This window comes from Eulemur rufifrons, chromosome 16 (genome assembly GCF_041146395.1).
Source record: "Eulemur rufifrons isolate Redbay chromosome 16, OSU_ERuf_1, whole genome shotgun sequence".
NCBI classification, from domain to species: Eukaryota; Metazoa; Chordata; class Mammalia; order Primates; family Lemuridae; genus Eulemur; species Eulemur rufifrons.
This window is the reverse complement of record NC_090998.1, coordinates 1,372,738-1,399,982: the sequence shown is the minus strand read 5'-3', so window position 1 is coordinate 1,399,982 and position 27,245 is coordinate 1,372,738. Positions and strand designations below refer to the sequence as shown.

General features: G+C 41.4%; 1 protein-coding gene across 3 annotated transcripts in view; it reads right to left on the bottom strand.

The window, feature by feature from the left end:
* Positions 1–27,245, bottom strand: part of ERC1 (ELKS/RAB6-interacting/CAST family member 1) — a 486,201-nt gene that overhangs the window by 35,210 nt on the left and 423,746 nt on the right. For all 3 annotated transcript variants that reach the window (XM_069491669.1, XM_069491670.1, XM_069491671.1), the window contains one exon: positions 10,252–10,440. In XM_069491669.1, the coding sequence (XP_069347770.1) occupies positions 10,252–10,440 (189 nt within the window). The remainder of the gene's footprint in view (positions 1–10,251; positions 10,441–27,245) is intronic.

The following is a 27,245-nucleotide window of genomic DNA, read 5'->3' as shown; positions in this document are numbered from 1 at the left end:
GCTCTTCAAATAGCCCATATCCCCAACCCAGGTAAGCACAAATTAAAGTTCCAGTTACTTATCAGCACTCAAAAAGCTTAAGAAGGCATATGCAATGAGCTGTTTTCATCATCTCTCATTATATGTATTCTGTACAGAAAGGTACAGTAAAAACATTGGTGCATAAGCTTAACAGACCACAGCTGCCCAAGTAAGCAGCTTGAGGGTCTTGGATAAAGAGCTTTGTGTAAACGTGTAAACTTTGTATAAGCACTGGGAGATACCAGAAGCCTTAAAGTAATACTCTTTGTGCATTTTCTTCTTTTATCTTGCAAACTGACAATGATGCAAGTTTGTAAGGAGTTCCACTTCTGCTTAGCATGCAGAAAACCCTAAGAAAATATTGCTCCCACGTAATAACAAGAAAAGGCTGGACAATCTATAAAATCATAATTTTTTTAAGGCCTATAAAAGTGGAGGTCCCAAGGGAAATAGGTGAACTGAATTCAAGGATGACAAGCCCATCTGAGGACAGACGGGACACATTTCTGGCAGAGCACAGGAGGAAGTGGCAGCCACCAAAATGGGTAGGGAGAAAGCAACTATTAAAACAATTTAAACAAATTCTCAAACTCAGATGCGGAGCCAAAGACACAAGGAGTCCACATCCACTCTCCACTCATCCACTGGCCTCCACTGAGTATTTTGTTGGAAAGATTGGGCCCAGAGCAGGAAATCCAAGAGGCGCTCACTGGCACAGGTGTGTGGGGCCTGCCAACAGGGAGGGTAGAGCAGGAGGACTCGAGAAATCTCCCCGTGCTCTAGGCCTGTGTGAGCACAGGTGGTGATGGCTGCCAGGATGGGACAGGCACACAGGCCCACCTGCACCCTGGACTGTTCTCTGATATGGAGCAAAAACCATGTGCCTCGGAAGGGCAAGAAACCCCTCAGTGCCTGGAGCCTGGCTCTGCTTTGACAGGAAAAGCCGAGTGCTGCTGGGGCGGCGCAGGCAGCCCTCATGGCCCCTGCTCCCAGGAAAAGATTGGCTGCCACCAGAGAAGGAGTAGAAAGTCTACTCTACGGGCTCTTGTACTGACTCTAGGCAAAAGCAAACTGTCACCAGGAAAGAGACAGAAAGTCCACTAGGCCCTGGGATTATGAACTCATTCAAGGTAGAAGCCTGCTGCTACAGGGGAAGGGGCAAGAAATCAGCCTACAGTCCAGACCCTGCCCTGAGGGGTAGGGAGACGCTGCCTGTCACTAGGGGTGGGGCAGGAACACTGAGACAGGGGCTGGCGCAGGAGAATGAAGAAACCACTGCTGTCCCCCCATGCATCTTGCACGAGTAACGAGAGAAGCCTACCGCTCGAAGACAAGCCCTCTGTGGTGCAGCACACAGGGCCTGCTGAAAGCGGAGAGCAAAGCAGGAAACTGAGAAACATCAGCGCTCCAGACCGCATATCCAGACTGCACACGGCAGTGGCAATCCACCACTGGGAAATTTAAAACCTCTGGTGCCCTGAAGGTAATTATAGCAAAAACAAACCCAAACCCAGCTCAATTAGTGACTTAGTCCCTAATGCTAATGGCTTGACATAAGAAGAGGAATGCCTATTTCCAGAAATAAATGCTATTTACTTCAGTTTCTACTATTCTTTTTACTTAGAATATTTGACATTTAATAAAAAATTATGAGACACACAAAAAAGAAAGTGGACTTGAAGATAGATCAATAGGAATTATCTAAAATAATAAAAGGAATCTCCAAACATAATGAGAAAAAAAATGGAAAGCAAAATAAAATAAAACAGAAGATATCTAAGGGATGTAGAATAATAACAAATGACCTAACAAATATTTAATTGTAGTTACAGAACAAGAAGAGATAAAGGGGCAGAAGACATATTTGAAGAGATAATGGCCAAGAATTTTCCAAAATTAATGAAAGACAACAAAACAGATCTATGGGGCTCAGAGAATCCCAAACAGGATAAATATAAAGAAAAACACAATTAGACACATTATCATCAAATGCTTGAAAACCAAAGATAAAGAGAATATCTTCATAGCAGCCAGAGAAAAAAAGAAACACAGCATACCAAAAAAACCCAAAAAATAAACAAAAACAAACAAACAAACAAAAACAAAAACCCCAAACCAAAACTGTATGAATACAGCAGACTTCAAAAGAAACTATGTAAACTAAAAGAAAATGGAACAGCATCCTTAAAGTAAAAAAAAAAATAAAATAAAAAAAATAAAAAAATAAAAAATAAAAATAATAAAAAATAAAAAAAAAAAAAAAGGGAAAAAACCCTTCCTGTCAACCAAGAAATCTATACCCAGAGAAGAACATTTTTCAAAACAAAGATATGTTAGTTTGCTAGGGCTGCCATAACAAAACACCACAGTCAGGCCAGGTGCCCACGCCTGTAATCCTAGCACTTTGGAAGGCAGAGGCAGGAGGATCGCTTGAGGCCAGGAGTTACAGCCTGGGTGATGAAGTAAGATCCTGTCTCTTTAAAAACAAAACAAAACAAAACAAAAAAATAAAAACAAGAACAAAAAAACAAAAAGAAAGCCCATAGTCTGGGTGGCTTAAACAACAGAAATTTATTTTCCCTCAGTTCTGGAAGCTAGAAGTCCAAGATCAAAGTATTACCTTTAACAGGTTTCACTTCTTCCGAGGCCTCTCTCCTTGGCGTACAGATGGCCGCCTTCTTGCTGCCCCTACATGGTATTTGCTCTTTGTGCACACCCTGGGGTATCTCTTACAAGACCACCAGTCACACTGGATTACAGCCCAGCCTAATGGCCTCATTTTAACTTAATTATCTCTTTAAAGGCCTTATCTCCAAATATGGTCACATTCTGAGGTACTGAAGTACACTTAAAAATGGTTAAGAGGCTAAATTTTATTTTATGTATTTTATTTTAACACAATAAAAAAATTGAAAAAAGAAGATAACTGTCTGAAGCAAAAACAGTAACAATATAGTATGGGCTTAATAACATGGAGGAGTAAAATGTATGACCACAATAGCATAAAGTTTGGGGGACAGGAAATAGAAGCACACTATCGAAAGATTCCCATGCTGTACTTGAAGTCGTACACTATTTCTTCTTTAACTATGGTGAGTTAAAGCTGTGCACCACTTATAAACAGGATAGGGGGTTTGAGCTTATAAGCCACTAGTGGAAATAAAATAATAAAAAATAATTAACTCAAAAGAAAGCAAGGAAAGAGGAAAAAAGGGAAAAATAAGAAATGAAACAGAGAATAGAAAGATGATAGATTAAACTCAACTATTAACATATCAATAATTACATCAAATGCAAATATTCTAAACACTTCAATTAGAAGACAATGACTGAATGTATGCTCTCTACAAGAAACCTACTTTAAACATAAAGAAAGATAGCTTACAAGCAAATATAAGGAAAAGGTTTGCCATGCACGTACACTAATCTAAAGATAGCTGGAACACTTACATTAATATCAGACAACGCAGACTTCAGAGCTTTGAATACGGACATTACATAATGATAAGAGTCAGTTCATGAAGAAGACGTAACAATCCTTAACGTGTAAGCACTGGGTAACAGCTTCAAGAGACACAGAGCAAAACTGAGAAAGTAAGGAAAATAAACAAATCCCCAGGTTTAGTTGGTATGGTAGCCAGCCTCTAAGAGGGCAAAGAAAACAAAACAATTCTGGGAAATCTTCAGATGTGAGGTTTTATTTTTAGGCTCCTCTAGGCCAGGCAGTTGCAGATTATGCAGTCAAGACTCAGGGTGAAGTCTGACTGGTTTCTCACATCAGCAGTCAGACTAGCCAAAGCTGTTAAGTGGCGCTGAGGAAACCGTTTTGGGTTGCCAAACAAATAATCAGCTAAGGATATACTAAGCATTTTTCACATGCATTGTACTGTGCTAGACGTTGCAGAAATATAAGACATGCATGGTCCTGGCGGTGAAGCTTACAATCTAGTTGCAGAAATAAGAATCACAAACAAACATGAAATACAAAATAATAAACTATGCAGAACTCATTAGAATTCACTCATTTAAGTTAATGAGCACATACTATGCACCCTGAGGTGGTGCTAATTTTAAGATGAAAATGATATAGTTCCTGCTTTCGACAGGCAGACAGGCCAGAATGGGAAGGCGGGTATGAAATAATTGTTAGAGGTACTACAGAGGCCCCGAGGAGAAAGGAACACAGTCTGCCTGGGGTTTCAGGAAATAATACACAGAAGAAACGATGTCTGCGCTGAGTTTGTAAACAGTCCTATTTTGGTATTCCCCAGGGAGACAAAGTAGGGAGGGCATACCTGGCAGAAGGATGAGAATGAGCAAAAGGACTCATGAAACAGTGCCGCTCTTTTAAAAAACTCTAAGAAGTTTGGTATGCTTCAAGGATAGGTAACAAGTATACATTTAGTAGTTAGGCCACAGGAAAGAAAGCCTTGTATGATATGAAAGGAGTGTAGACTTGACCTTGTCTGCTTGTCCCCCACCCCCACACTCATTCAACAACCACTTACTGAGCAGCTATGAAATCCTAGTCATTGTTCTTGGTACCGAGGATACAGCACTGGAAAAGACAGACAAAGCTCTTATCCTGTCCTCACCGGGGTGGTGCGGGGGGAGAACGGCAGCAGCAAAGCGCACTGCAGATACAGGGGTGATGGGCACAGAGTCAGGAGCACGGGCTCCCCATCACAGAAACAAAACTGTAATAATAAACAGCACACACAAAAGAAACCAATATGCATATTTGGCAGTGACTCCTATCTTTTGTTTCTTGGCCTTCAAAACTCTAGTGGAACCTTGATCACAATGCTTTCACAGGCAAATCAGTTTGTATTGTTAGACAGCCTGCATTATTTTCTTAAATTCTTACTCGGGGTAAGAAGGCAGAAAATTGGCTGGTTTCTCCACAAATCTTTGGTAGCTATGGAGAAGCTTATAGAAGGAGATGTTAGTTGTTGTATTCCTTTACAGATGACCTGAGTCTCCTGTTTCCCAGGGAATACTGCAGAAGATACAGTCTCACACGCCTCAAACAGTAACGTCAGTAACTGAAGCACATTCTCAGTCAAGGGCAAACACGGCAACATTAAGAGGATTCATGCGTGTGAGCAAAATTGTTTTGATGACTGCAGTAACGTGCAATGGTAAGTTTATTAATGAATCTGGTTTCATTCACTGGAAACTTTCTGATAAATTCTTAGTTTGAAATTTTCTATCTCGGTCTCACCCTGAAGATATCTTTTTCCCTTGGAAAGATTGAGTTAAGCCCATCCAGGCATATTTGAAGTACAGGACTGAGTGAAAACACTTTTTCCATTTCAAAGACAAGCCATTTTACAAAGCTATAATTTAACGCCAGTTAAAGTCTGATACATCACTATGTTAGCATTTTAAGCAGCATTGTTTTTCTACAAAATTTTAAACAAAAATCTTTAAAATAAAATAGCCATGTGCTCTGTTTCCAGTTGCATTTTTACTACATGGTTATTAATATCAAAAAGAGCTATGAAGAATTTAATACTGTCCTTTAAATTTTTTTTCTTCTTTCGAGAAAGAAAGTAATTAAAATTCCTATGGCAACCTGCTAAATTTGAGAAGCAGGCCTTACCCTTTTCGCATCAAACAAGAGAGGCATCCTGGATGACTAGTTAGGCTGTTAAACATGTCTATGCATTATCAGGCACCATCCACAATATGGGGAAGTAGGTGCAGCTGTAAGGCTCTCCAGTTTGCATTTCTTTCTCCCTTTTTTACGGAAAAAAATATTTATTTTTTTCTAATTACAAAAGTAATACATACATAATGCAGGAACCTCAGAAAATACAGAAAAGTACAAAGAGAAACTCACAGATAATCCCACCATCCACAGATGACCATTTTATCATTTCACCACTTTGGTATACATGGATCCAACTTCATTTACTGATATAATTTAATATATTTCATATATACACACACAATTTTTTTTTAACAAAAATGATGGTATTCTCTGAACACTGCTATGAAACCTGTTATTTTTCACTTAGCAATAGATCATAAACATTTTTCACTGTCAAGAAATGTGTTTCTACTGCAGCATTATTATTTTTTTTTTTGTGTCTCTGTCTCACTTTGTTGCCCAGGCTAGAGTGAGTGCCGTGGCATCAGCCTAGCTCACAGCAACCTCAAACTCCTGGGCTCAAGCAATCCTTCTGCCTCAGCCTCCCGAGTAGCTGGGACTACAGACATGAGCCACCATGCCTGGCTAATTTTTTCTATATATATTTTTAGTTGGCCAGATAATTTCTTTCTATTTTTTAGTAGAGACGGGGTCTCGCTCTTGCTCAGGCTGGTCTCGAACTCCTGACCTCGAGTGATCCACCCGCCTCGGCCTCCCAGAGTGTTAGGATTGCAGGCGTGAGCCACCGCGCCCGGCGTGCAGCATGATTTTTAATGGCCATGTAGTATTCCATCCACAGACCTGTTCTTTAGTATCTCTGTGAAAGGCTCTGCCTTGAGGAAGGAAGCTTGCTGCACAGAGACACATCCTCACTGGGCCTCCTGGCTGTGCCTAGCTCCAGTGAGCACCAAGTACAAGATACTCAACTCCATATCCTGCATTTTACTTCCTACTAAATCAGAGCATAAGACTCGGGCACTGTTTTTACTAGGATTTAGAATGGCTTTATTGACATAGCCACAAGCTCACTGATTAATTTTCAATTAATAATAAAAATGCCCAGTGGTATTAAAAAAGTTAACAATTACTGACAATCTTCCACTAATGATATGTAGCCAAAATAGCTTGTACTTATTTTCATACATATCTATTACCTAATGCTAGATTAACTGGCACACATCTTAATATCCTCATTATTGGAACTTCTAAGCATCCTCGACAGCACACAAGTGGTAGAAACACCAGCTAAGGAAGTATGAGACCTGGGTTTTAGTCACAGACTTGCTTCTCACTAGGAATGTGATCTCCGACATATTTCCAGGCCTCTATGAGCAACCATTCAAATGGGGGCTAGACTAGACAATTCATAAGGCCCCTTCTGGCTCTAACACACCTCAGTCTAATAAAAATACAACTAGTAGCAGCATCATGAGTGAGCATCACATATTTAACATACACCCCCAACTCAAGACTAAAAAGTGAACTTTAGAACATTCCAGAACACTGAAAGGGTAGCGTCAGTTCTCCTGATTTTCTGTGGGGCCTCAAGAATGTTGTAGAGCCTCACTGATCTTCCACTGTCATCTTCCACACTGTGAAATTTTACAACTTCAGGTTAACAGCCCGGTCTGTAGAAATCGCCCTGACTCCCACTTTCTGCACACACGTGCTCATCCCAAGTGCGTGATGCGTGCCAGAAACAGGGAGGTACAACCCTGGCGATTTCACACTTGTCATCGTCAGTCAGTACAAGAGCACTAAAGGAGGACTCACTTGCGATGAGCAGGCTATTTCATCTGCCTTCGCTTTCCCAGTGCTTCATTACCTGCGCAATGAGAGTACGGGCGGCTCACGCCCCCAGGTGCCCTGCCTGCGAGATGTAATATCCCAGGAATACAAATGCTCCCGGAGTACATGCTGTGCTGTCATATGGTCTTTTCATCATCTGCTGGTTTCATAACTGGAAAGTGAAAATGAAAAGCAATGCAGTTTATTTAAGAAGCTTTATTATAAACTTGCTAATACACGTGTTTCCTCCGAGACTGGATGTTGCAAATCCATTATTTCCACACAGTCGTTCCTCCCCATGACTGGCATCGATCACCCGATCATACGGGATGACATAAGCCTCTTTGCCTCTGGAAGGGCAGAATCGCAGCTGGTGGCCTTTTCTCCGTCTTTGTCCATTTCTTCAGGTTTCTTTAAAACTAACTGGGAGAGCCGATAAACACGCCGCCAATTCCCTTAACACACTAGGGGGCAGCTCACCGTGCCCTTCAGACCTGCTCCTGCTCTGTTTCGCCAGGTATTCCCTTACCTGCCTTGGTCAACTGGCCTTCGCGACACGTTCATCACAACTTCTCTAAGTGTCAATTTTTCCTCTTTTCATTGCCTTTAGCTTGCGGTTCTCCTTCCTCCACTCCACTTCGGAGAGAAATATCTGGGTCTGGAGATTGTAAAGTCACCTCTGCTGGTGCTGGAATGGCTCTTTCTGCACACCGGGGTGCACAGCGAGCTGTCACCAGCAGATTCCTGCTGCAGCGGGGTCTCCCTGGAGGGGCAGCCCAGTGGGCCCCTGCTGCCCTGCTGGCTGGCAGCAGGGTCGGGGACCGCCGGAGCTGACTCGTGTTTTTTTCCCAATGTAGAGATGGCTCGAGTTTCTTGACTTGTGGGTTGTCACTGCCATCACTGACCTCACACCACAGTGGGTTTTATATTCAACCCAATTTTCCTTCACATACTATGAGTAAACAAACAATGTTTAACACATAGGAAGTACTTAGCTGGAACAGTGCATACCTACCAAATCCTGATGCAGAGTTTTAGTAAATTTACAACATCTGTGCATTTCTTTAGTCTTTTGGTTGGTATGCCTATAACCTGTAACAGGGTAAGGGATATCACCCACTTCTATCTGTAAACTAGGAGCAAAAGGAGCTTTGAATTAATATTTTAAGCCCTGCTCTTTTTCTCTTTCTCTTTCTCAGAGTTCATCCAATTTTTCTTTCCTTCACTTTCCGTGTCTGCTTGCTATCCCTATCCTTATCCTGTTCGCTCTTTTTTATTCACAATTTTTGTCTCCAAGCTAGCCTTATCATGTCATTATTGAACTAAAAATCATAACATGTAAAAAAAAAAAAAAGAAATTACTGGATTTTTACAAGCGACAGTAAACAGAAAATGTAACACAGACCCCCTATGCTACATTTGTTTGTGCCCCACCCCAATTCCTAAATTGAAATCCTAACCCCTAACGTGATGGCATGAGGAGGCGGGGCCTCCGGGCGGTGATCAGGCCATGAGATGGGCAGTCTGCAACCTGGAAGGGAGCCCTCACCAGAAACCAACCATGCTGGCACCCTGATTTGGGACTTCCAGTCTCCAGAACTGTGAGAAATAGATGTCTATTTTTTGTAAGCCATGCACTCCATGGTATTTTGTTATAGCAGCCCGAATGGACTGAGACATTGGGTTAAACCTAAACTAATTCATCTAATGGTTTTTTTACTTAAAAACTCAAGGCTATATTGTAACCTACAGTTCCCTAGAAACAACTTAAGACACAACTGAAGACACATGCTATTGACTTGTCAAAAATCCCTATCCTGCCAAGTGCAATGGCTCATGCCTGTAATCCTTGCACTTTGGGAGGCTGAGGTGGGAGAATTGCTTGAGGCCAGGAGTTCAAGACTAGCCTGGGCAACATAGCAACACTTCATCTCTAAAAAAATGAAAAAAGAATTAGCTGGCAAGGTGGCTTGCTACTTGGGAGGCTGAGGAAGGAGGATCGCTTCAGTCTAGGAGTTTGAGGCTGCAGTGAGCTGTGATTGCATCACTGCACTCCAGCCTGGACGACAGAGTGAGACTGTCTCTTAAAAGAAAAATGTCTTATGCAAACCTCCTTAACTCAGACTTTCCTTCAGTGGTCACCACATCTATGTAATAACCTATGGCACGTGAACAGATTATCCTTAACACTCTTCCTTAAAAATCAGCCCTTTCTGATAACTGAGTAAGTCATACTGATGCAAGACTCAAGTGGCACTTTCTTCAAAAGGTAATCCCAAATATCTGCTGAAGACTCTTCATTACCAATAATCTTGAATCTAAGAAAAGAATGGTGGTTACCAATAGCGGGGGTGGGGAAGATGTTGGTCAAAGGGTACAAAGTTTCAGTAAGATCAGGGGAATAAGTTCAAGAAATCTATGTATTATACAAAATGCTGACTATAGATAGTCAATAACAATGTATTTTATTCTTGAAAATTGCAAAGAGAGTAGATTTTGCGTTCTCACCATAAAAAAAATTAGGTAATGCATATGTTAATTAGCTTGATTTTGTCATTCCACAATGTACACGTATTTCAAAACAGTATGTTGTACATGATAAACATATACGTTTTTAAATTTCTCAATTAAAAAAATAAAATAGAAATCAGTACAAAACTCTGGAACCCCCCCACCAGAAAATCTTGGATCCAAATACTGAATCCCCAAGGTAGTTCTCACTGCATTAACCTGAACAGCAGCTGGACTTGAACAGGCTCCTGTCGAAGCCCCAGCGGGAGGCTTACCTGCTCCTGGGTCATCTTCTGCAGCTCGTTCTCCCAAGCTGCCTGGTCATCGTCCAGGTTATAGGAAGCTGGTGGAGTGAGTCCACGAAGGATCAGGGGGTCTCGGTCATGGCAGAGGGCTGTCAGGTGTCCAATATACAACTTTAGTTTGCTTCTATTTTGGTCAAGTTCTAAGAGGGGCTGGATGATCTGAGGTGAAAAAAATAAGGGAAGTCAGGGTCAATCTGAAATGAGAAGTTCAAATATTCCTTATGCCTCCCAAATCAAAGAAAACTGACCAAAGACTAAAGCTCTTCTGATCGTTACTGAAATCTTCAGGATTATACAAAGAAGTGTCTCCACACGCAGGTGCACATTTACACTGTCACACCCAGCCACCATGCTGGCCTAGTGTGGCCACACCGGATGAGAGTTCTGTACGTAGGCAGGGGGTCAAGCACAGGACCACTTGTTTTTACAGAGATGATATTCCTGACGCAGAAAAACTCAAGTTACCTCACAATTTCTGTTTTCACTTATTTACGAATAGGTTAGGAAAAACAGCTAGTGAAAACTGCTCATCTGAAAGCCTGGACCATATATACTTCAAGTGTTCCTCCACCTCTTGGAATGGAAGAAAAATTCTGTCTCTGAAGAAGGTGCATGTTTTTCTTGGCCGAGAGATGCGATGAGAGAACTCATTGCTAAATCTGCCTCATCCTGGCTTAAGCTCCCACTTTCATTTTACAGAGGCCATCCAATATTCTTTTCAAACACTGACTGATAAGTCCTTACATAATACCAACACCGGACTCACAGCCAGGGACTCTCTAAAATTCTTACTTGTAACACTGGTTCTGTGTTTTTCTTAAATAACAGACCTGCTCTAACCTTTTCTTTTCTATTCCCTGTACCCTGGATGAACAACTATTCGTTTGACCGCCCCCCCCACCCCCCACCCCTGCCGCTGGAAGCTCATTAACTGACTGATGACTCCCGTGCCAGGACTTCGTTGGACAGCTCCTGCGACGATACTCTGGCCAGGTGTTTGGTAGTGGGAGCTCAGGAAGAGTCGGGCCAGATCTCCTGTCACAGACCACCGACCCTTAGCGCAGCACCTGCCTGACAGCCCGCAGCTGTGGGAGCCGCAAAGCACTGCCAAACGCTGGCAACTCTCAGCCTGTTCCCAGGGCCCACACAGCGGAGCTCTGTACCTGTCGCATGCCACCAGGCTGGCAATTTTCATCAGCAGAGCACCGCTGACCCAACTAAAGAATAAGGAGCTCAATAATCCTCGAGTCAACAGAAGCAGGGCCTGGTATTACTTGGACAGCAACACTGATTCCTCCTTGGCCCCCTCGGAGGGCTGCTCCAGCTACTTTCCTTTATTTCTCTTTAATAAACAGTTTTTAAAAATGAATAAAGTTTTATGTTTTTTTATTATGAAAACAATATACATTTTACTCTGAAAAATCTGGAAAAAAAAGAACTGTATAAAGAAAACAATAAAATTGCATACACTTGTATAGGTATTCCATCAAGAAGTAATCATTTGCAACATTTTGGTGATTTTCTGCCAAGTCTTTTTATAAACTTACATAAATCAATTTTAACAGTTTCATACCTCACATTTTGTTTCGTACGCTGTTTATCTATTTGACATTAGATTGTGCATACTGTTCAGGACATTATGTATTACTGGAAAATATTTTTTAATTGTTGCATAAAAATATAGCTCATTTCCTTTGTTTCTAATACTATTTCCAGGAAATAATTATAAGAAAGTGAAGAGCCAGGGCTTCGTGGCTAAAACAATCTTTAGCTTACTAAAAATACCAGAGTCCTAAGTTTAAACTACACAGTATACTATGCCACAGAAGCTGCAGCCTGGCTAGACAGACCAGAGAAAGTGAATCAATTTAGAATTATTTTTATTTTTTTAAACACCCAATTCTATAAGGACAAAGGTTAAACACTAAAGTGCTTCGTGGAAGGCTCCTGGGTTCTGCCAGCGATCCCTAATCAGCAGGCTCTGGTCCCAGCTCTGAGCTGGGATTTCCTGCCCCCGACTGGCACATCAACCCCGCCAGACACAGAAGGAAAAGAGTGTTTCAATCAAGCACTGGGGAAGAGTGGGGAAGTTGGATAGTTTTTACAATCAACACCAACCTCTCAAAAAGAATTGTATTTTATTTCTGACCACAAATGCATGCTCACTGTAGAAAGTTCAAAAAGAATTCCCAAGTGTAGTCTCTGAAGGTAATTAACAGGCAATATTACTTCAAATGCATGCACACTTTGAGTGACAATGACGAAACTCTTTAGTCATGGTTCTATCATCACATTCCCCTGACTCCAAGCAATGCATCCCTATTTCATTTCCCATTTTTTAAAGCTTAGGTTTCTCTCTCTTCTTTCACAGATACATTGGTAAAAAAAAAATCCCTTTTTGGATTTTCACTGGGTTTGTGAAATTTATTCCCACTCCGCGTGTGTGTGTGTGTGTGTGTAGCAGTGTCATCACAAAAAAAGCCACATCAGGGCTGCAAGGCTAACAGAGCTGATATCTGAAGTAAATGCCATTTTGCATTGCCAAGTTGGCATAAAAAAGTATGACCACTGAAAAATGGGACGATGAGATAAATGGTCATAATGGAACATTGTTTGGAAGACGCAAAGATGTTTATAGTAGAATGGGATTTAGAAGGATACTAGCTCACTACCATGGCTATGACTGGGGATGCTGACTTTTAAGGTTCTTGTTCTCCATCAAAAATGAATCTCAAACTCATTTAAGTGCATTTCAAACTTAAGTGCTAATTGATTAAATATACAACATGATAGTATTTTTGCACTCTGAAATTTTTCAAAGTCCAACTGAAATCTTATAAAATAATGGCATTTGAAATTTTTTCCAGGATAAAAACTCATTCTACAAAGAAAAGATAAATATTCGAAGTGATAGATATCTCAATTACTTAGATTTGATCATTACACATTGTATAAAGGTATCAAAATATCACAATGTACTCCCAAAATATGTAAACTATGGTATATCAATTAAAAAAACCAAAAACCACCCCTCCAAAAAAATTTTTAAAAACCCCACCTAATTCTATGCAATGACCAGAGTGTCTATCCTTTCTTCTGATCAAAGGAAATGCCTGTTTTTTTTTTTTTAACTATCGAGCTTACTATGTGAAAGTATACAAAATAGCCTAGCTAGCATAGTCCCCAAATCCATCCATTAAAAAATTTCTTTGGCCTCTCTGATCATATGAGCCATGTCAATCATGTGGGAAATGACTTTATCTCTTTCTTCTTCTCCTATCTAATTTGAGCAGGCCACTTAGAAAAGAAAATGGGTTTCCCAGAAGGTAGAAGAACTGCCACAGCCTGATCTCAAGAGGGGTGAGGGACATTTGCCAAGTAGAAAGAGAATGTCTTCTAGGATCTGTAAGTTGTGTCTCTTGTCCACATACGACCTCAGTCCATTGGCAAACAGTCCTACTAAAAATCACCAGAAATGTGGTCAGGCCAAATTGGTTGCATGCAGAGCTATAGTTATGTATCTTTTTTTGCAATGGGAAAAAATAAGTTGAAAAACGAACTTGTCAAGATAACCTTTGTGCATACCAAATCTACCACCCAAATATCAATATTCCCCCAATCCTACATTTAACAAATTGTTAAGGAAAATAATTTAAATTATAAAAAAGGATGAGGAATTTTTGGCTGAAGTACTGAGAGCTTTGTTTCTTCTAAGGATTTATTTATGTATCAGATTCTCCATTAGGGTTCTGAGGCCAGCATTTGACAGCACAGGGTGACAGGGGGCTGGTGGTCTTCTGGAGGTGTAGATTTCAACCTCATTTCCACTTAAGTGAGGTTAGATGACTAACAGCCACTTGGAAGACAGATGAGTTGTTCCTGTATAGTTCAATATAAATAGTAACTGAAGATTCTACAGTATTCCACTTCTGCAATTCATTTATCTATGAGATCTGAACACATTTTCCTAGACCATTTGGCTTCAATATCAGGATGGAATGTGCACAGTGAAGGCCCGCCCAACCAGTTAACAAGAGTGCCTGCTTTTCTCTTTCCACTGTAATGTTTCTGTGCCACATATTTACTCTAAGTATAGATTAGTTCTAGGAACTCAATTCAAGAGGTGTGGTATATTCTTTTCACAAAGACTGGATGATAGGTACTGAATATTATTTGGGACTTGAGGTGTTTGCCTTTAAGGTACTAACATTTTGTTGTTTGGAAGATGCAATTCTTTTTCTTCTTTTTTTTTGAGACAGGGTCTTACTCTGTTGCCCAGACTAGAGTGCAGTGGTGTGATCATATCTCATTGCAGCCTCTAACTCCTGGGCTTAAGTGATCCTCCTGCCTCAGCCTCCCAAGTAGCTGAGACTACAGACGCATGCCACTATTCCTGGTTGTTTTTTAAAAATTTTTGTAGAGATGGGGTCTCACTATGTTGCTTAGGCTGGTCTTGAACTCCTGGCCTCAAGTGATGCTCCCACCTTGGCCTCCCAATATGCTAGGATTACAGGCGTGAGCTACCGCGCCCAGCCAGATGCCATTCTTTAAGGCTAACATTATTCATCACTTACTGTCTTCCCGGCAAACGACTTTTATATTTAACATGATTATTATGTGGCTAACTCACAGCCCTGAAGTGGCTATAGAATATTTTTGTTCTTTTTACCTGCTGAAGTCGTCAGAAGCAGGTTCAACTGTCCATATGTTAACTGCATACATGTTAGTGGTAGTTTTGATCTCCTGTTGGACTACCATTACACTGCTGTCTCTCAATGTAGCGTACATTAAGAAAGCCCAGAATAACTAACTGATTAACTTTCCAGAAACAGGACTGTCTTTGAATGGCATTCCTGTCCAGAGGCCCCAGCAGAGGGCTACACTCTGCAAGTAAAATAAGGAGGCAAGGAAATAAAATCCATTAATATTCTTCAGAGTCTCTTCCCTCAATAACTAAGCTATCTTCTTGGCCAATGATGTACTTCAGGGTCAGGGAGAAGAAGGAGAGGGTGTCAAGCCTCTTCGCAAAGGTGTGGAGCTATGTGTTATGTTCTTACTTAAATGCAGTGAATTTGTGAACAAACAATTAAAAAAATCATAATTCAGTTAACAAGCATTTAGTGAATGTCTTTGTACCATGCCATATCTAGTTTTAGCTAATGGGAATATTAAGAATAAGGCAAAGTCCTACTGTACGTTTAAAAAAAAAATTCACAAAATAGTATAATTAATGCATTGGGTATGTATAAGAATTAAAATGTGTAAATTCATGATTTACCTTTGTTTTAACTTTAATTTTGACATTTACTACAGGGAAACCCTTAAATTGCTAAATAAATCCCTTTGCCTTGATTTGAGGCTTAGGTGACTTAGTCTTTAAATATATAGTTGTGAAATTCAACACTTTTTAAATTCTTTTTTTTAATTTTATTATTTATTTTATTTTTATTTAATTTTTTTATTTTTTTGTTTTTCAGCTCATTATGGGGGTACAAAAGTTCAGGCTATATATATTGCCCATGCCTCCCCATCCCCACGCACTGCCTGGGGAATGGACACACTTTTTAAATTCTTAATGGCCTCTGAGATCCTACCTCTTAAACAATTAGCCTTCCCAGCTGAAGCACAAACAGAAGAATAACGAATGGATTCCCTAAATGTTTTTGGTGTTACGGTCCTTACTCAGCTTCGATTCTAACAAACAAACAAAATATACATTCTAGAATGGCCCTCACTATCCTTTTCCTGCAGGAAATACACTGGACAAAAACATACCGAGCAGGTCTGTACCTAGGATAGCTTATAAGATACACCTATATAATCCCCATCAAAAAACAAACCTTATTGTTAGCACTGGAATCTGGAAAGTTTCAGCAGTTTTATACCAAGTTTGTGCTTACCTGGAGGGTACAGTCACTGAGAAAAAAGTAGTCTGTTATAACACAGCTGCCATTCTTTTAGTTGTTAGTTAAAAAAACTCTAAAATTTTAGGAAAAATTAAAAGACAGGCTTCTTAAAGTTAAAGGCAAGAAACTCCAGAGCTCCAAATCCTAATCTCCACCTCACAACCATTTTTCATGTATATCTATTTGACTCCCTCACACAGATTTTATAGACTGTGACTGTCTTACATTCATCTTCTAAAACAAAAATAAAAAATCATGACAAAACAAGCAAAAACTTCAGAATAATATTATTCACAATATAAATATTTTCTAAGTACTTAGAATATTAGCTGTACACTAAGCAGGTCCCTTTCCTCAGCATCCCTTATAAACGATTACTATTACTACTTGTTTAATTAATAAAGTATTTGGACCAGGGAATCACTTATGCTCAATAACTTTCTCACTCCCCCAATCTATGTAGTGGGTTCAGGAGAGGACTAGTAAATACTCACTTGCTACCAGCAGTTCAGGTCCAGGGACCACTAGGTCACTGAGATGAATAAATGTTTGCCAGGAATCTTACTGCTAACAGAAATCTAGTTCTAGAAGTAAAAACTCTCTCCAAAGACTTCAGATTTAAAAGGGCTTTATGGTTTGTTAAAGTGTAAGTACGCCTATGAAAACTGCAAAAGATGACAGGTTTTGAAATGTGAAGAGACATGAGAATAATTTTTGAAAATAACAAGTAATCATTTCCTCTTAGTTTTATGGCCCAGAAATCTGTTGCCAATTTTTCTTTAATGATGCATTACCCTACTCCAGTGAAGCAAAACAAAACATCTCCTATTTCTTGACTCAGATACAGAGGAAAAACATTCTGTCCTCAAAGCTGTAAGGAGAATCGGGCGCGGTGGCTCACGCCTGTAATCTTAGCACTCTGGGAGGCCGAGGCGGGAGGATCGCTTGAGCTCAGGAGTTCGAGACCAGGCTGAGCAAGAGCGAGACCCCGTCTCTATTAAAAATATAAAAATTAGCTGGGCATCATGGTGCATGCCTGTAGACCCAGCTACTCCGGAGGCTGAGGCAGGAGGATCCCTTGAGCCCAGGACTATGAGGTTGCAGTGAGCTATGATGATGCCACTGCACTCTAGCCCAGGTGACAGAGTGAGACTATGTCCAAAAAAAAAAAAAGCTGTAAAGAGATACAAAACAGGATTTATAATGCTACTCAAATGAAATCTAAGGGATGTGTATAGAGGGCAAAGGGTTAGCGGCTTGTCCCCAGTGAGGGAAGGGAATCTGCTGAGCACATAGATATCTATTTATGTGCTTACAAAGGATGTCAAAGCTGTAGGTATCTCAAGTGCTTGCTTTAATCCTCGGAAACTTGTAACATACATGAATCTAAGGCCATTCACCCACAGGTGGGCTAACATGTATATACAGATGAAAACAGTGCGTACAAATGGGGCATTAGATGAAGAGAATGCTCCTGTGAGGCACAGAAGTTATCACAAGTTACCCATCAAGGGTGCACACAGTCTGCACCCTGAAGGGGTGGTCTAATGAGAGAGAATAAGATAACTAGAAGCAAGAAATCAAGAAAGCCACCCACCCTGCTGTAGTCAGAAACACCAGGAATAGAGATGTGTTCCAAAATTCTTCTTTCTTACTGTTAAGAGCTAATAAAGATGAGAAAACATTTTCAATTTAGTTCTTGGCTTGCAGCTTGCTTCTCCACAATAAATCATTTATTGTGTTTTAGCAAAAAAAGGGAGGAATTAAATATTAGTGCAGATATATATCTATACATATGTATCTTTCTCTCTATACATTATCTGTATCTGAATGACTTCCCTACTGTAAAGTTCCAGAGCTACATATTTATCAATGAGAAATCAGGGGTAAACTCTAGGCATGGGGGAAAAATAAGGCAGAAAAGGGAGAAGAGAGGCCATACTTTTTAAGCAGGCCAAATGAGGACTGATGATGGATTTAAAAGGAAAAACTAGGCAGGCAGTTGGCCACAGGCAAAAAGGGTGACCTTCAACTCTCTGCACACCTGTACACACACGCTGGGACTGAAATCCGTAACTGCCAGTCCATTCTCGACCCTGGAGGCCTGGTGCCTAATGTACCCCTGCGATAACTGTTTGCTGCAGTCAAGCACAACAACACTTCTTGGCATCATAACATGTCTGCTAGACATATGGGTCTGAAAAACAGCAACACGCTTGTTGCCTGCTGGGTAAAACATAATCCTCTTGTCACCACACTCCATTTTCTTCTTTCTCTAACATATCAATTGCATTGGGAGTGGAGTTGCCCCGTGTAAACAAAAGGAACCCCCTGACCTTGACAGTATCTCAATAAACAAGGAATAACTTAACGAAGGAGGTAAATGTAGATTATAAAGAACACATCCACTGGCTCCTTCTCAGTCTATCCAGACTACAGTGCCACAAAGAAGAAAAGAGCCAAGTTCGACTACCCAGGAACTAAGAGATTTGATAGCGCATCTGTACGAGGGCTTCCCAGCAGAGGCTAGCCTCTGGAGGAGACTCTAGTGAGTGGCAGTTATTTCAAGGTCAGGTTAAGGGTGTGTGTGTGTGTGTGTGTGTGTTTGTGCTGGAGTTGGAGGAGCTGGAACAGTAGGCAGAGACAATTTGCCATTAGTCACGCTAGTATTTCAACTCCTGCGTCAAATCAAACACAACAGACTATCCAGGTATCTAGACATCTACTGCCGAATGCTAATGGACAGGCGGTGACACTGAGGGTCTCACTGCATTTGAAGCCTTTGGCAGACACAGCTCCTCATTAAACAGTGCTTAATAAGAACTTGGCCTAAGGGGGTGCAGGTGGGAGGGAAGAAGAGCTGAGCTATGACCTGGAATCCAAGGGAAAACACAGATGCATCCATAGCTGTGTGTAAGTATCAGAAACGGGTATCTTTCCATTTGGAGAAAGACAAGACACATACAGGAATTTGGTCTCTTAATGCTATAGTAAAAAAATAGCCAGGAAACAAACTGTGATTTGGTGTGTAAGGACGCATATGTATATGCTTGTGCTGACAAGAGTGCCCGAGGACGGACACAAGGACAAGATGGGAGGAAAAGAGCTAAGCAAAAGGCCCTCAGCCAATACCTTCAGCTTTAGTGTAGCTTAGTTGTCTCTGAAAATAGGCCACGAGAACTCTGTACAACCAAGGGGATAAGAGAATGTTTCTGAATATGATAAATGAGCACTTCAAGAACTGAAACCAGTACCAGGACAGGAGGCACAAAGGGTGTCTCCCAATTTCTTCCTCTCATATAAACGGAAATAAAGCTAGGTTCTCAGGGAGACAGCAGCTAATTCCCAGAAAGCCAAGCCTATGCCGCACCCCACCCTGGCAGCTTTGCTGTGTTGCCACGTACTGTTATTCTCTTCCTTTCCCTCGGCCTCCTCTCTCTCCTGCCCCACCCACGGGAACAATCTTTATTTCTACTCCACACCCCCCACCCCCAAATCCCATACGGCTGAGCCGCTAAGAGGGATCCTGGCTGCTCCAACAGAGTTGTCCTTCCTGGATTTATGTCTGCTATAGTCAATCAGGAAATCATATTTAAAAGGCAAATTCTTTCTGAAAATTTTATACACCATGAGCAAATCCCACGGATTAACGATTTCCAGACATCACCCCTTTCACCTTGGGAGTAATCCAGGCCTCGGATGGAAAAAAAGATTTGAGAAAAACAAACACGAGCAAGACTGTTTTCTCTACCAATTTCCTTTATCTGAGAATAAAATCTCCCATGTATTCATTGAATTGATAGCTCTCTCTCTTGCGCACGCATGCGCAAAGCATTGAAATTGCTTAGCATAACATAAACTCTGATGGACATCACTGCTTCAACATTACTAGTTACTGACACTTAAACAAAGCTTTATTATTTGAAGATATAAAACTGACTATGACAACAGAGGCTCAGCACAGTAAATACCAGAAATCCTACAAGTGGTGGCTGCTGTTACAGGTTATGCGTGAACAGCCAGGGGAACTGAAGATCGAGTCACCTGGGGCACGACCTGCCTTCCAACCTCCAGTCAGAGCAGACTTTGTGTGCGTACAGCCCCACCTTTGGGAGACAGACCCACGTACCCTGGTCCCCTCTGCTCCAAACACAGGACCGTCAAGTGACGAGTGAGGATTGATTCTGAAGTGCGGTGGCAGAGTGCAGCAGCTCCACTGGAACATGAGACAGACGGGCAGGAAGAGCAAACCCTAGCATTCGACAGAGCTAACAGATGCTCAGAGCAAAACAGCAGAGTGCCAGCAAGTGAAACAATGGGTGCAGGCAGGCCACAGCCTGAGGAATGGGGGTACATCTTGATGGAAGGACGCACACACACGTGCATGTGTGTTTGTGTGTGTGTGTCTGTTTTAGAGACAGGATCTTGCTCTGTTGCCCAGGCTGGAGTGCAGTGGCACGATCACAGCTCACGGCAGCCTTGAACTCCTGGGCTCAAGTGATCCTCCTGCCTCAGCCTCCCGAGTAGCTGGGACTACAGGTGTGTGCCACCATGCCTGGCTGAGATGTTTTTTTATATAATCAAGGTACCTAATATATGATGGGTATTTGGAAAATAGGAAACAGAATGAAATAGTGAAATAAACTTCAACTCCAGAGATCAAAGAAAGAAGAAAAGGGACAAGAGAATGCAGAATACACTTTTTCTTTACTATGTTAATCTGTTCTTGTTATTAGTTGCTTTTCCTTGGTTCTCTTACCAGGGAGTAGCATCTAACAGGAAGAATCACTCTCTCCATGCTTTAAGCAATCTTCCCAAATGTAAGAACCACATAATTTTGAGGGATTCTTCATCCACAGCTGCCTTGTGCACGTCAGCAGCTATGAGATCCTACTGCTAGCAGGAAATAGAAAGCCTTTCTTGGATCATCCACAGGGAGCAAAGCCTCTGCCACCTTGTTCATTCAAGCAATATGAACTCATGCCACTTGGTCTGATATACCTCTGTCATTCCTGGCTAATAAATCATCACACATAATTTCCCAGCTGTAGCATTTCAAAGACGACTGCAGAGCCATTCTAAGGCTGCCTCGTGTGCCTCCGACTACCTCGTGAGTTCGGGGCTGTGCATTCCACATACCTGAAGGTTTCAGCTTCCCCCGGTTTTGTCAACATGCTCTGTCTTAATGATCATATATTTCCGTGCAGGAGAATAAAGCATCAGGTTCATGTGTTACTTAAAACAAGGAAGGCACGGGCACAGGAAATGTGGAGAGGCTAGAGCCAGGCCTCTCTGAACTCGGACTCCTGCATGCGGGCATCTCCTGGAGCAAGTACAACTTGCACCTTCCAGGAAAGCACAGCTGCTTGCCTGGCTGCTTGCCCTTGTCTTCTCTCATGTCAGCTGCTCCCCTCATGAAATCTGCTTTATTAGTTAGCCTGGAATTAAATTAGCTTAGGTGGTCCTCTGTGTCTTATGATCTTAACTAAGAACTGCATCCATTTGAACATTTCCCTGGCAAAAGCTTCTGCGGCTTCTCTCACCGCACAGCACATCTGACGCAGACACAGCGGCCTCCACTCTCCAGTGCCAGTGAAGGCAATGCGGCTGCTGTGGCTGCAGCCAGAAATAGGACCTGTTCAAACACCGCAGCCAGAAGCATGCAGGCCCTTGGCTGGTGACATCATGTTAATCACCGGGTATCTAGTTTCAGAGACTGTGGTGAAAACAGTTGTTATTATTATTTTTTTTAACCCAGAGGCTGCCCTCACCAGAGACAGATTTGTATCACTTATGCTATGTGCTATGGCGTCTTGGCACTGTGTTGACCGCCCTGTGAAGCAGTACAGGACCAGGGCACGCTGGTGCAGGCCGAGAGCATGGGCTCCGGGGACAGACCGCCTGGCTTCACTCCAGGGTCTGCTACATTCCAGCTAGAACACGTTGCTCTGGCAACAGTGTATCTCACGGGGTTGTGATAATCCACGGGCCTGCCACATAGTAAGCTTCTTCAATAATTATTGACTAATAGTATTTCTAAGGATCTGTTTCATCATCTGTAAAATGGGGATGACAATGCCCAACCTTGTGAAGATTTTAGTACATGTAAAATACAAGCTATTATTGATGATTCTACCTGACATTCTGACCCTGATGGCATCTGAATGCCACTATTTGTGCTTGGCCTCACCAAGGACCCTAGACGGATAGGGAAGGTGCAGAAAGTGATGAGCAGCTCAGAGATGACTAGATACGCAACCCAAGACCAGGAGGTGGCCAATCACAATCCACTGACCAAATTCAGCACACCGCCTGCCTTTGTACAGCCCATCATCCAGCGAATGGTTTTTATATGAAAATCAAATTTCACTGCCCACAAATAAAGTTTTGTTAGTTAATAGCCACATTCATTTCTTTACATATTATCTATGGCTGCTTTCACATTATAACAGCAGAGTTGGATAGTTTTGACAGAAAGTGTACAGTTTGCAAAGCATAAAACATTTACTATCTGGACCTTTAAAAAGATTTTGCCAATCCCTGCAATAGCCCAATCCCAGATAATAGGGTAACATTAATATTAAAGAGGAAATTCTTATCAGTTTCTCACAGACTAGTTAAGAAATAAATAATAATTGCTGTTTCTAAAAAAAATCCATCAATAATGAATATTACTGGTATCAACAGTAATATCAACACAAAATAAAACACTGCCTAAATGGAAAATTGAATTTAGTAATAGGCATAAAAGGAAAACCAACAGTTGCAGAAAGTTATAATTAGTAAAATCTGATATGTACAAAAACTCTGACTGATAAATAAAATCACTGTACAATTTAAATATGGAAAAGAACAGATACTAATGAAAATGATTCCATAAAGTAAGAGAATTTAAAACACTGGACATTTTCAATTACACGTACAGAGAATTAATCAAGAAATTAAATTGGATTAACTTAGTTTTAGCATCAGAAAATGCTCAGTGAAAATTCCTTGATGTTGGTATAACCTGCATTAAATATTTGTGAACAGGTTAAACATTTCTATTGAGTCAAACATTCTCAAGGATAGACAAGCTTAAAACACTAACTGAATCAGAACAGCACCTGTACTCACTCGGAGTACGGAGCATAAAAGATGGAAGGAATTTTAGAGGTCACTGAGGTCACACAGGCCCCCTTGCCTAACTTTCTACATGGGAAGTTCAAGACGAAGGAGGCAGCTGCCCTGCAAGGACGGCCGGGGCCGAGGTGCCCAGGTGGCATCCGTGCATCGCCGCTGGAGGCCCTCCCCGCGCTGCCTACACCACGCGCAGGCTGTTATCTCCATAGTTCCTGTGGGCAAGTTCACTTTCTGAACTGTAACTGCGCTTTCAGGTTGTATTCTCTAGTTTCTAAGCCAAGAAAGACGGAAACAATCTGGGACATTTCTTGGAAGAACCAAAGCTTCTTGAGAATGAACGTACTCTCACTTCTCAAACTTCCATCACTGCCCAGGACGGAGCAGGGAGCTCCTCACTGGCCTTCCTGTTCCCGGTGTTTCCTGCCCTCTGTCCATCCTTGACAGGCTGCAATGGCATGCCAAGGTCTTCACGGTCCCCCTGCTGCTGACTGTGCCGCCTCATGGCCTGCCCCTCTTTGACGCCCCCTAGTGATTTAAAAATAAACCCACAAATTCTTTGGCATTTCTCCCTTCAAAAGTGGTGCCTAAACCCCTCTGCACCACTAACTGTGGGATGGTCTTAGTGACTTGCTTCTAAGGAATAGAAGGTGGTAGAAGTGATGGTGTGTAACTTCTGGTTCTAGGTTATAAAAGGCATGGTGGCTTCCTTCTTGCTCTCATCTCTGAGGTCATTCATTTTGGGGGAAGCCAGCCACCCTGTCATAGTGACACTCCCACAGCCCTGTGGAAAGTTCCATACAGCGAGGAACTGAAGGTTCTTGCCAGTAGCCAACAGGAACTGTGGGTGAGCCATCTTGTAACTGGATGCACTGTCTCCAGTCAAGGTTTTGGATAACTGCAGTCCCAAATGACATCTTAACTGCAATCTCATGAGAGACCCCAGGTAAGAACTACCCAGCTAAGCTGCTCCTAATTCTTGACCCATAGGAACAATTGAGATAACAAATATTTATGCTGCCAAGTTCTGGGGATAATTAATATACCCCAAGCACTATCTACAGTGAAGTACTAAGAGTACATTAAATTTGTCATGCTGTTTTTGCTTCTATACCTTTGCAAATGTTATGTCCTTGTCCAAAATTATATCTGCCTGGCAAATGCCTATTACTACCTTAAGAGTCTGCTCAAGTGTCACTGTCTCTGTGAATCCTTGAGTCTCTTGTGGATACCTGGGTTTTCCTATTGCATCTTGTACAATTTTTTTGTTAAAGAAAATCTGTTGTTTAGTATTTGTTTCAAGGTTGAAACATGCAATTTTTTCCCCCATGTACCTAGTGCAGTGTAGACACATGGTAGATGCCTAAAAAATATTTTTGAATTAATCTTATTTCTCATTTCTGTCAGTTTTAAATCAAAATAATAAAAGCTTCAAACCACACTTATGGAATTATCTATGTGAACTGGAGGACCCAGATGTAAATGATAAGGGAGTGTGGAGAATGTGCTTTTCAGTCTGTTAAAACAGGAAGTCAGGGGTAAACATCCTGGTTCAATCCTGGAAGATGGAACAACATGAATACTAATTTTTAAATAGTGACCCACCAACAAATGACTATGTGACCAAATTTTTCATTTGCTATCCAGAATGCCAAAAGCAAAATTTTAATTACTTATTTCATATTCACATGAAAAGGAACCCAGACAGTCTAAGACCTTTCTAGGCTTGCCAAATCTCTCCTCACGTAAAAAGTTGGTGATTCTAGTCCTGAAATTCAGGAAGAAACAGTGTCAGTGGTGACTATCTTTCAAAGAAGAGAAATGGAGTCTTGCTAACAAGTGTTTTGTCTTAAAACCTGAATTTTTACCAAAAAGAACAAGCCATCTGTTTTGAATATTTTGTAGACTAAGCCTCTATTTGTGCTCTGCTTTGATCTCCTAGCACAATAGGAAGCCAGAGACGCAGTCCAGCCACACCTCAATCAAGTGCGCTCACTTAATCTATCCCAGAAATGTCGACTGCCAGATCCAGCCGGAAACCTTAGCTTTGTCCTCCTAGGATCAGGAAGAAGGAAGACACATCAAGGGAGAACAGCTCTTTTGTTTTGGTTGATAATGCAGTTTTGTGTCCAAGAAAATATTCCTCTAACCCAAAACAAACAGTAATCCTAAGACAGAGAGAGTGTATAGAAAATAACAACTGAGTGGGGAGTGGAGGACATGGGCATGAGAGCAGGACTGCAGAACCCTATCCTAACAAGCCTGCTGCTCAGCATTTCAGATAAAAGGGGAGTCAAATCATATCCTCCACAGCATTACTCTGCAAAATAAAAATGTGACATAATAGGCAAGTGTTAGGCCTGTCTCCCAAAACTGGTATTAAAAAGAGGTCCCATCACAGGTTAACTGAGGCAGGTGGGTAATGAACTTAATGATATAATATTATAGAAGGTACGATAGGTATTAACTGGAGCTAAGCTCAGCCTGGGTCACTGATACACATAAATGGTGTCAGATTATAGGAAGACTTGTTAGAGTGAGGGAGAAACCAAGATTAAAAATAGCTTCTACTAATGCATAAAACTATAAATAAAATACATGCAACTTTTCTTTAGAGTAAAAACGCGTCAATTTTTTTTCATTCAATAAATACTGATTGAGCTCTGAGGGTCCCTGCATTTTCAGATGACTATGTGAAAAACAAGTAAGATAGGAAGAATTTTATTTTGCCAAAAGTGAAAGATATTTTGTTGTCCAGGAAGAATGTCTAAATCACAAATAATACCACAAACAGGAGGAAGATAGCTCTTTCTCATTTAGTCAAATGCTCATAATCATTAAAATATGAACCTCAGAGCACATGTTCCTCAAAACACTTTTGTAATTTTCAGTCTAAGAAATAAATCAAGTAAGTCACAGGACAATGTCACCTTAAATCACTCAGCAGAAAACCACAAAAATGCAGGATGTACCTGTGGAACACTATAAATGATGTCTTAAATATACACTGAAAGTTCTCTAACCCAAATTACTTACAATGCACTCATGTGGTCTAAAGAGGTCTCTGCCTCAGTGGCATTCTCACTGTCATCTACTGTGCACACCCTCTGTGCCAGGCAAAGGGCCACGTGCACACACTGAATGCATTCTTACACTGACTCCTCACAAGAACCTTTGGCATAGGGTTTATTATTGCCATTTAACAAATGAGGAACCCGCTGCTTAGAGAAGAGGTTAAGTGATTTGTGGGAAGTTATATAGCTACCACACTGGGTTCAAACTAGACCTAAAGGCAAAGCATAGTCTTTACCACTAAGCTAAAAGGCCATAAAAATAATATAACTGTCCTATAGGGAAAGCAAAAGAAAATACATTTTGTCAGTTTTATTGGTGGGATGTAATACTACATTAAAAAATAGAAACCTACAGGCAGGCGCACTATTGTGCATGTATTGCAATTCTGACACCACCATACGAGAAACACGGCGACACTGGACTGCGCTACGTCTAAGTATTAGCTGAGATTGCAGCGGGTGGTAGCAGCACGGGCGAGTCTTTTTCTAAACTTCTCTTTTCCAAGTTAAGTGGTCAGTGACTGTTAGTGTTGACTACACATCCTTCTCCTCTCCACCTGACTCCCCTATGTGCACGTTCTGATATGCACCTAGGCCTCACACAAGGAAGCCCCCATGCAGTCGTTTCCACAGTCTGTATGGTTTCTGCAGGCAGAGAGGAGACACGGCGAGGCCAACTCCATTGCTGTCTGCTACTGGAATGGAAAATGGGACTGGGTATGCTTCTGTCTTGATGGTCATCCAGTTCTGGAAGGGTGTCTCTGGGACTTAAGAAAAAAAAGAATAGGTGAAAGCAGGTTTGAGATACTTCTAGGTCGGTGGCCAGTTATCAGAGAAATCCTAATTGGGAACAGAATAGGTAAAT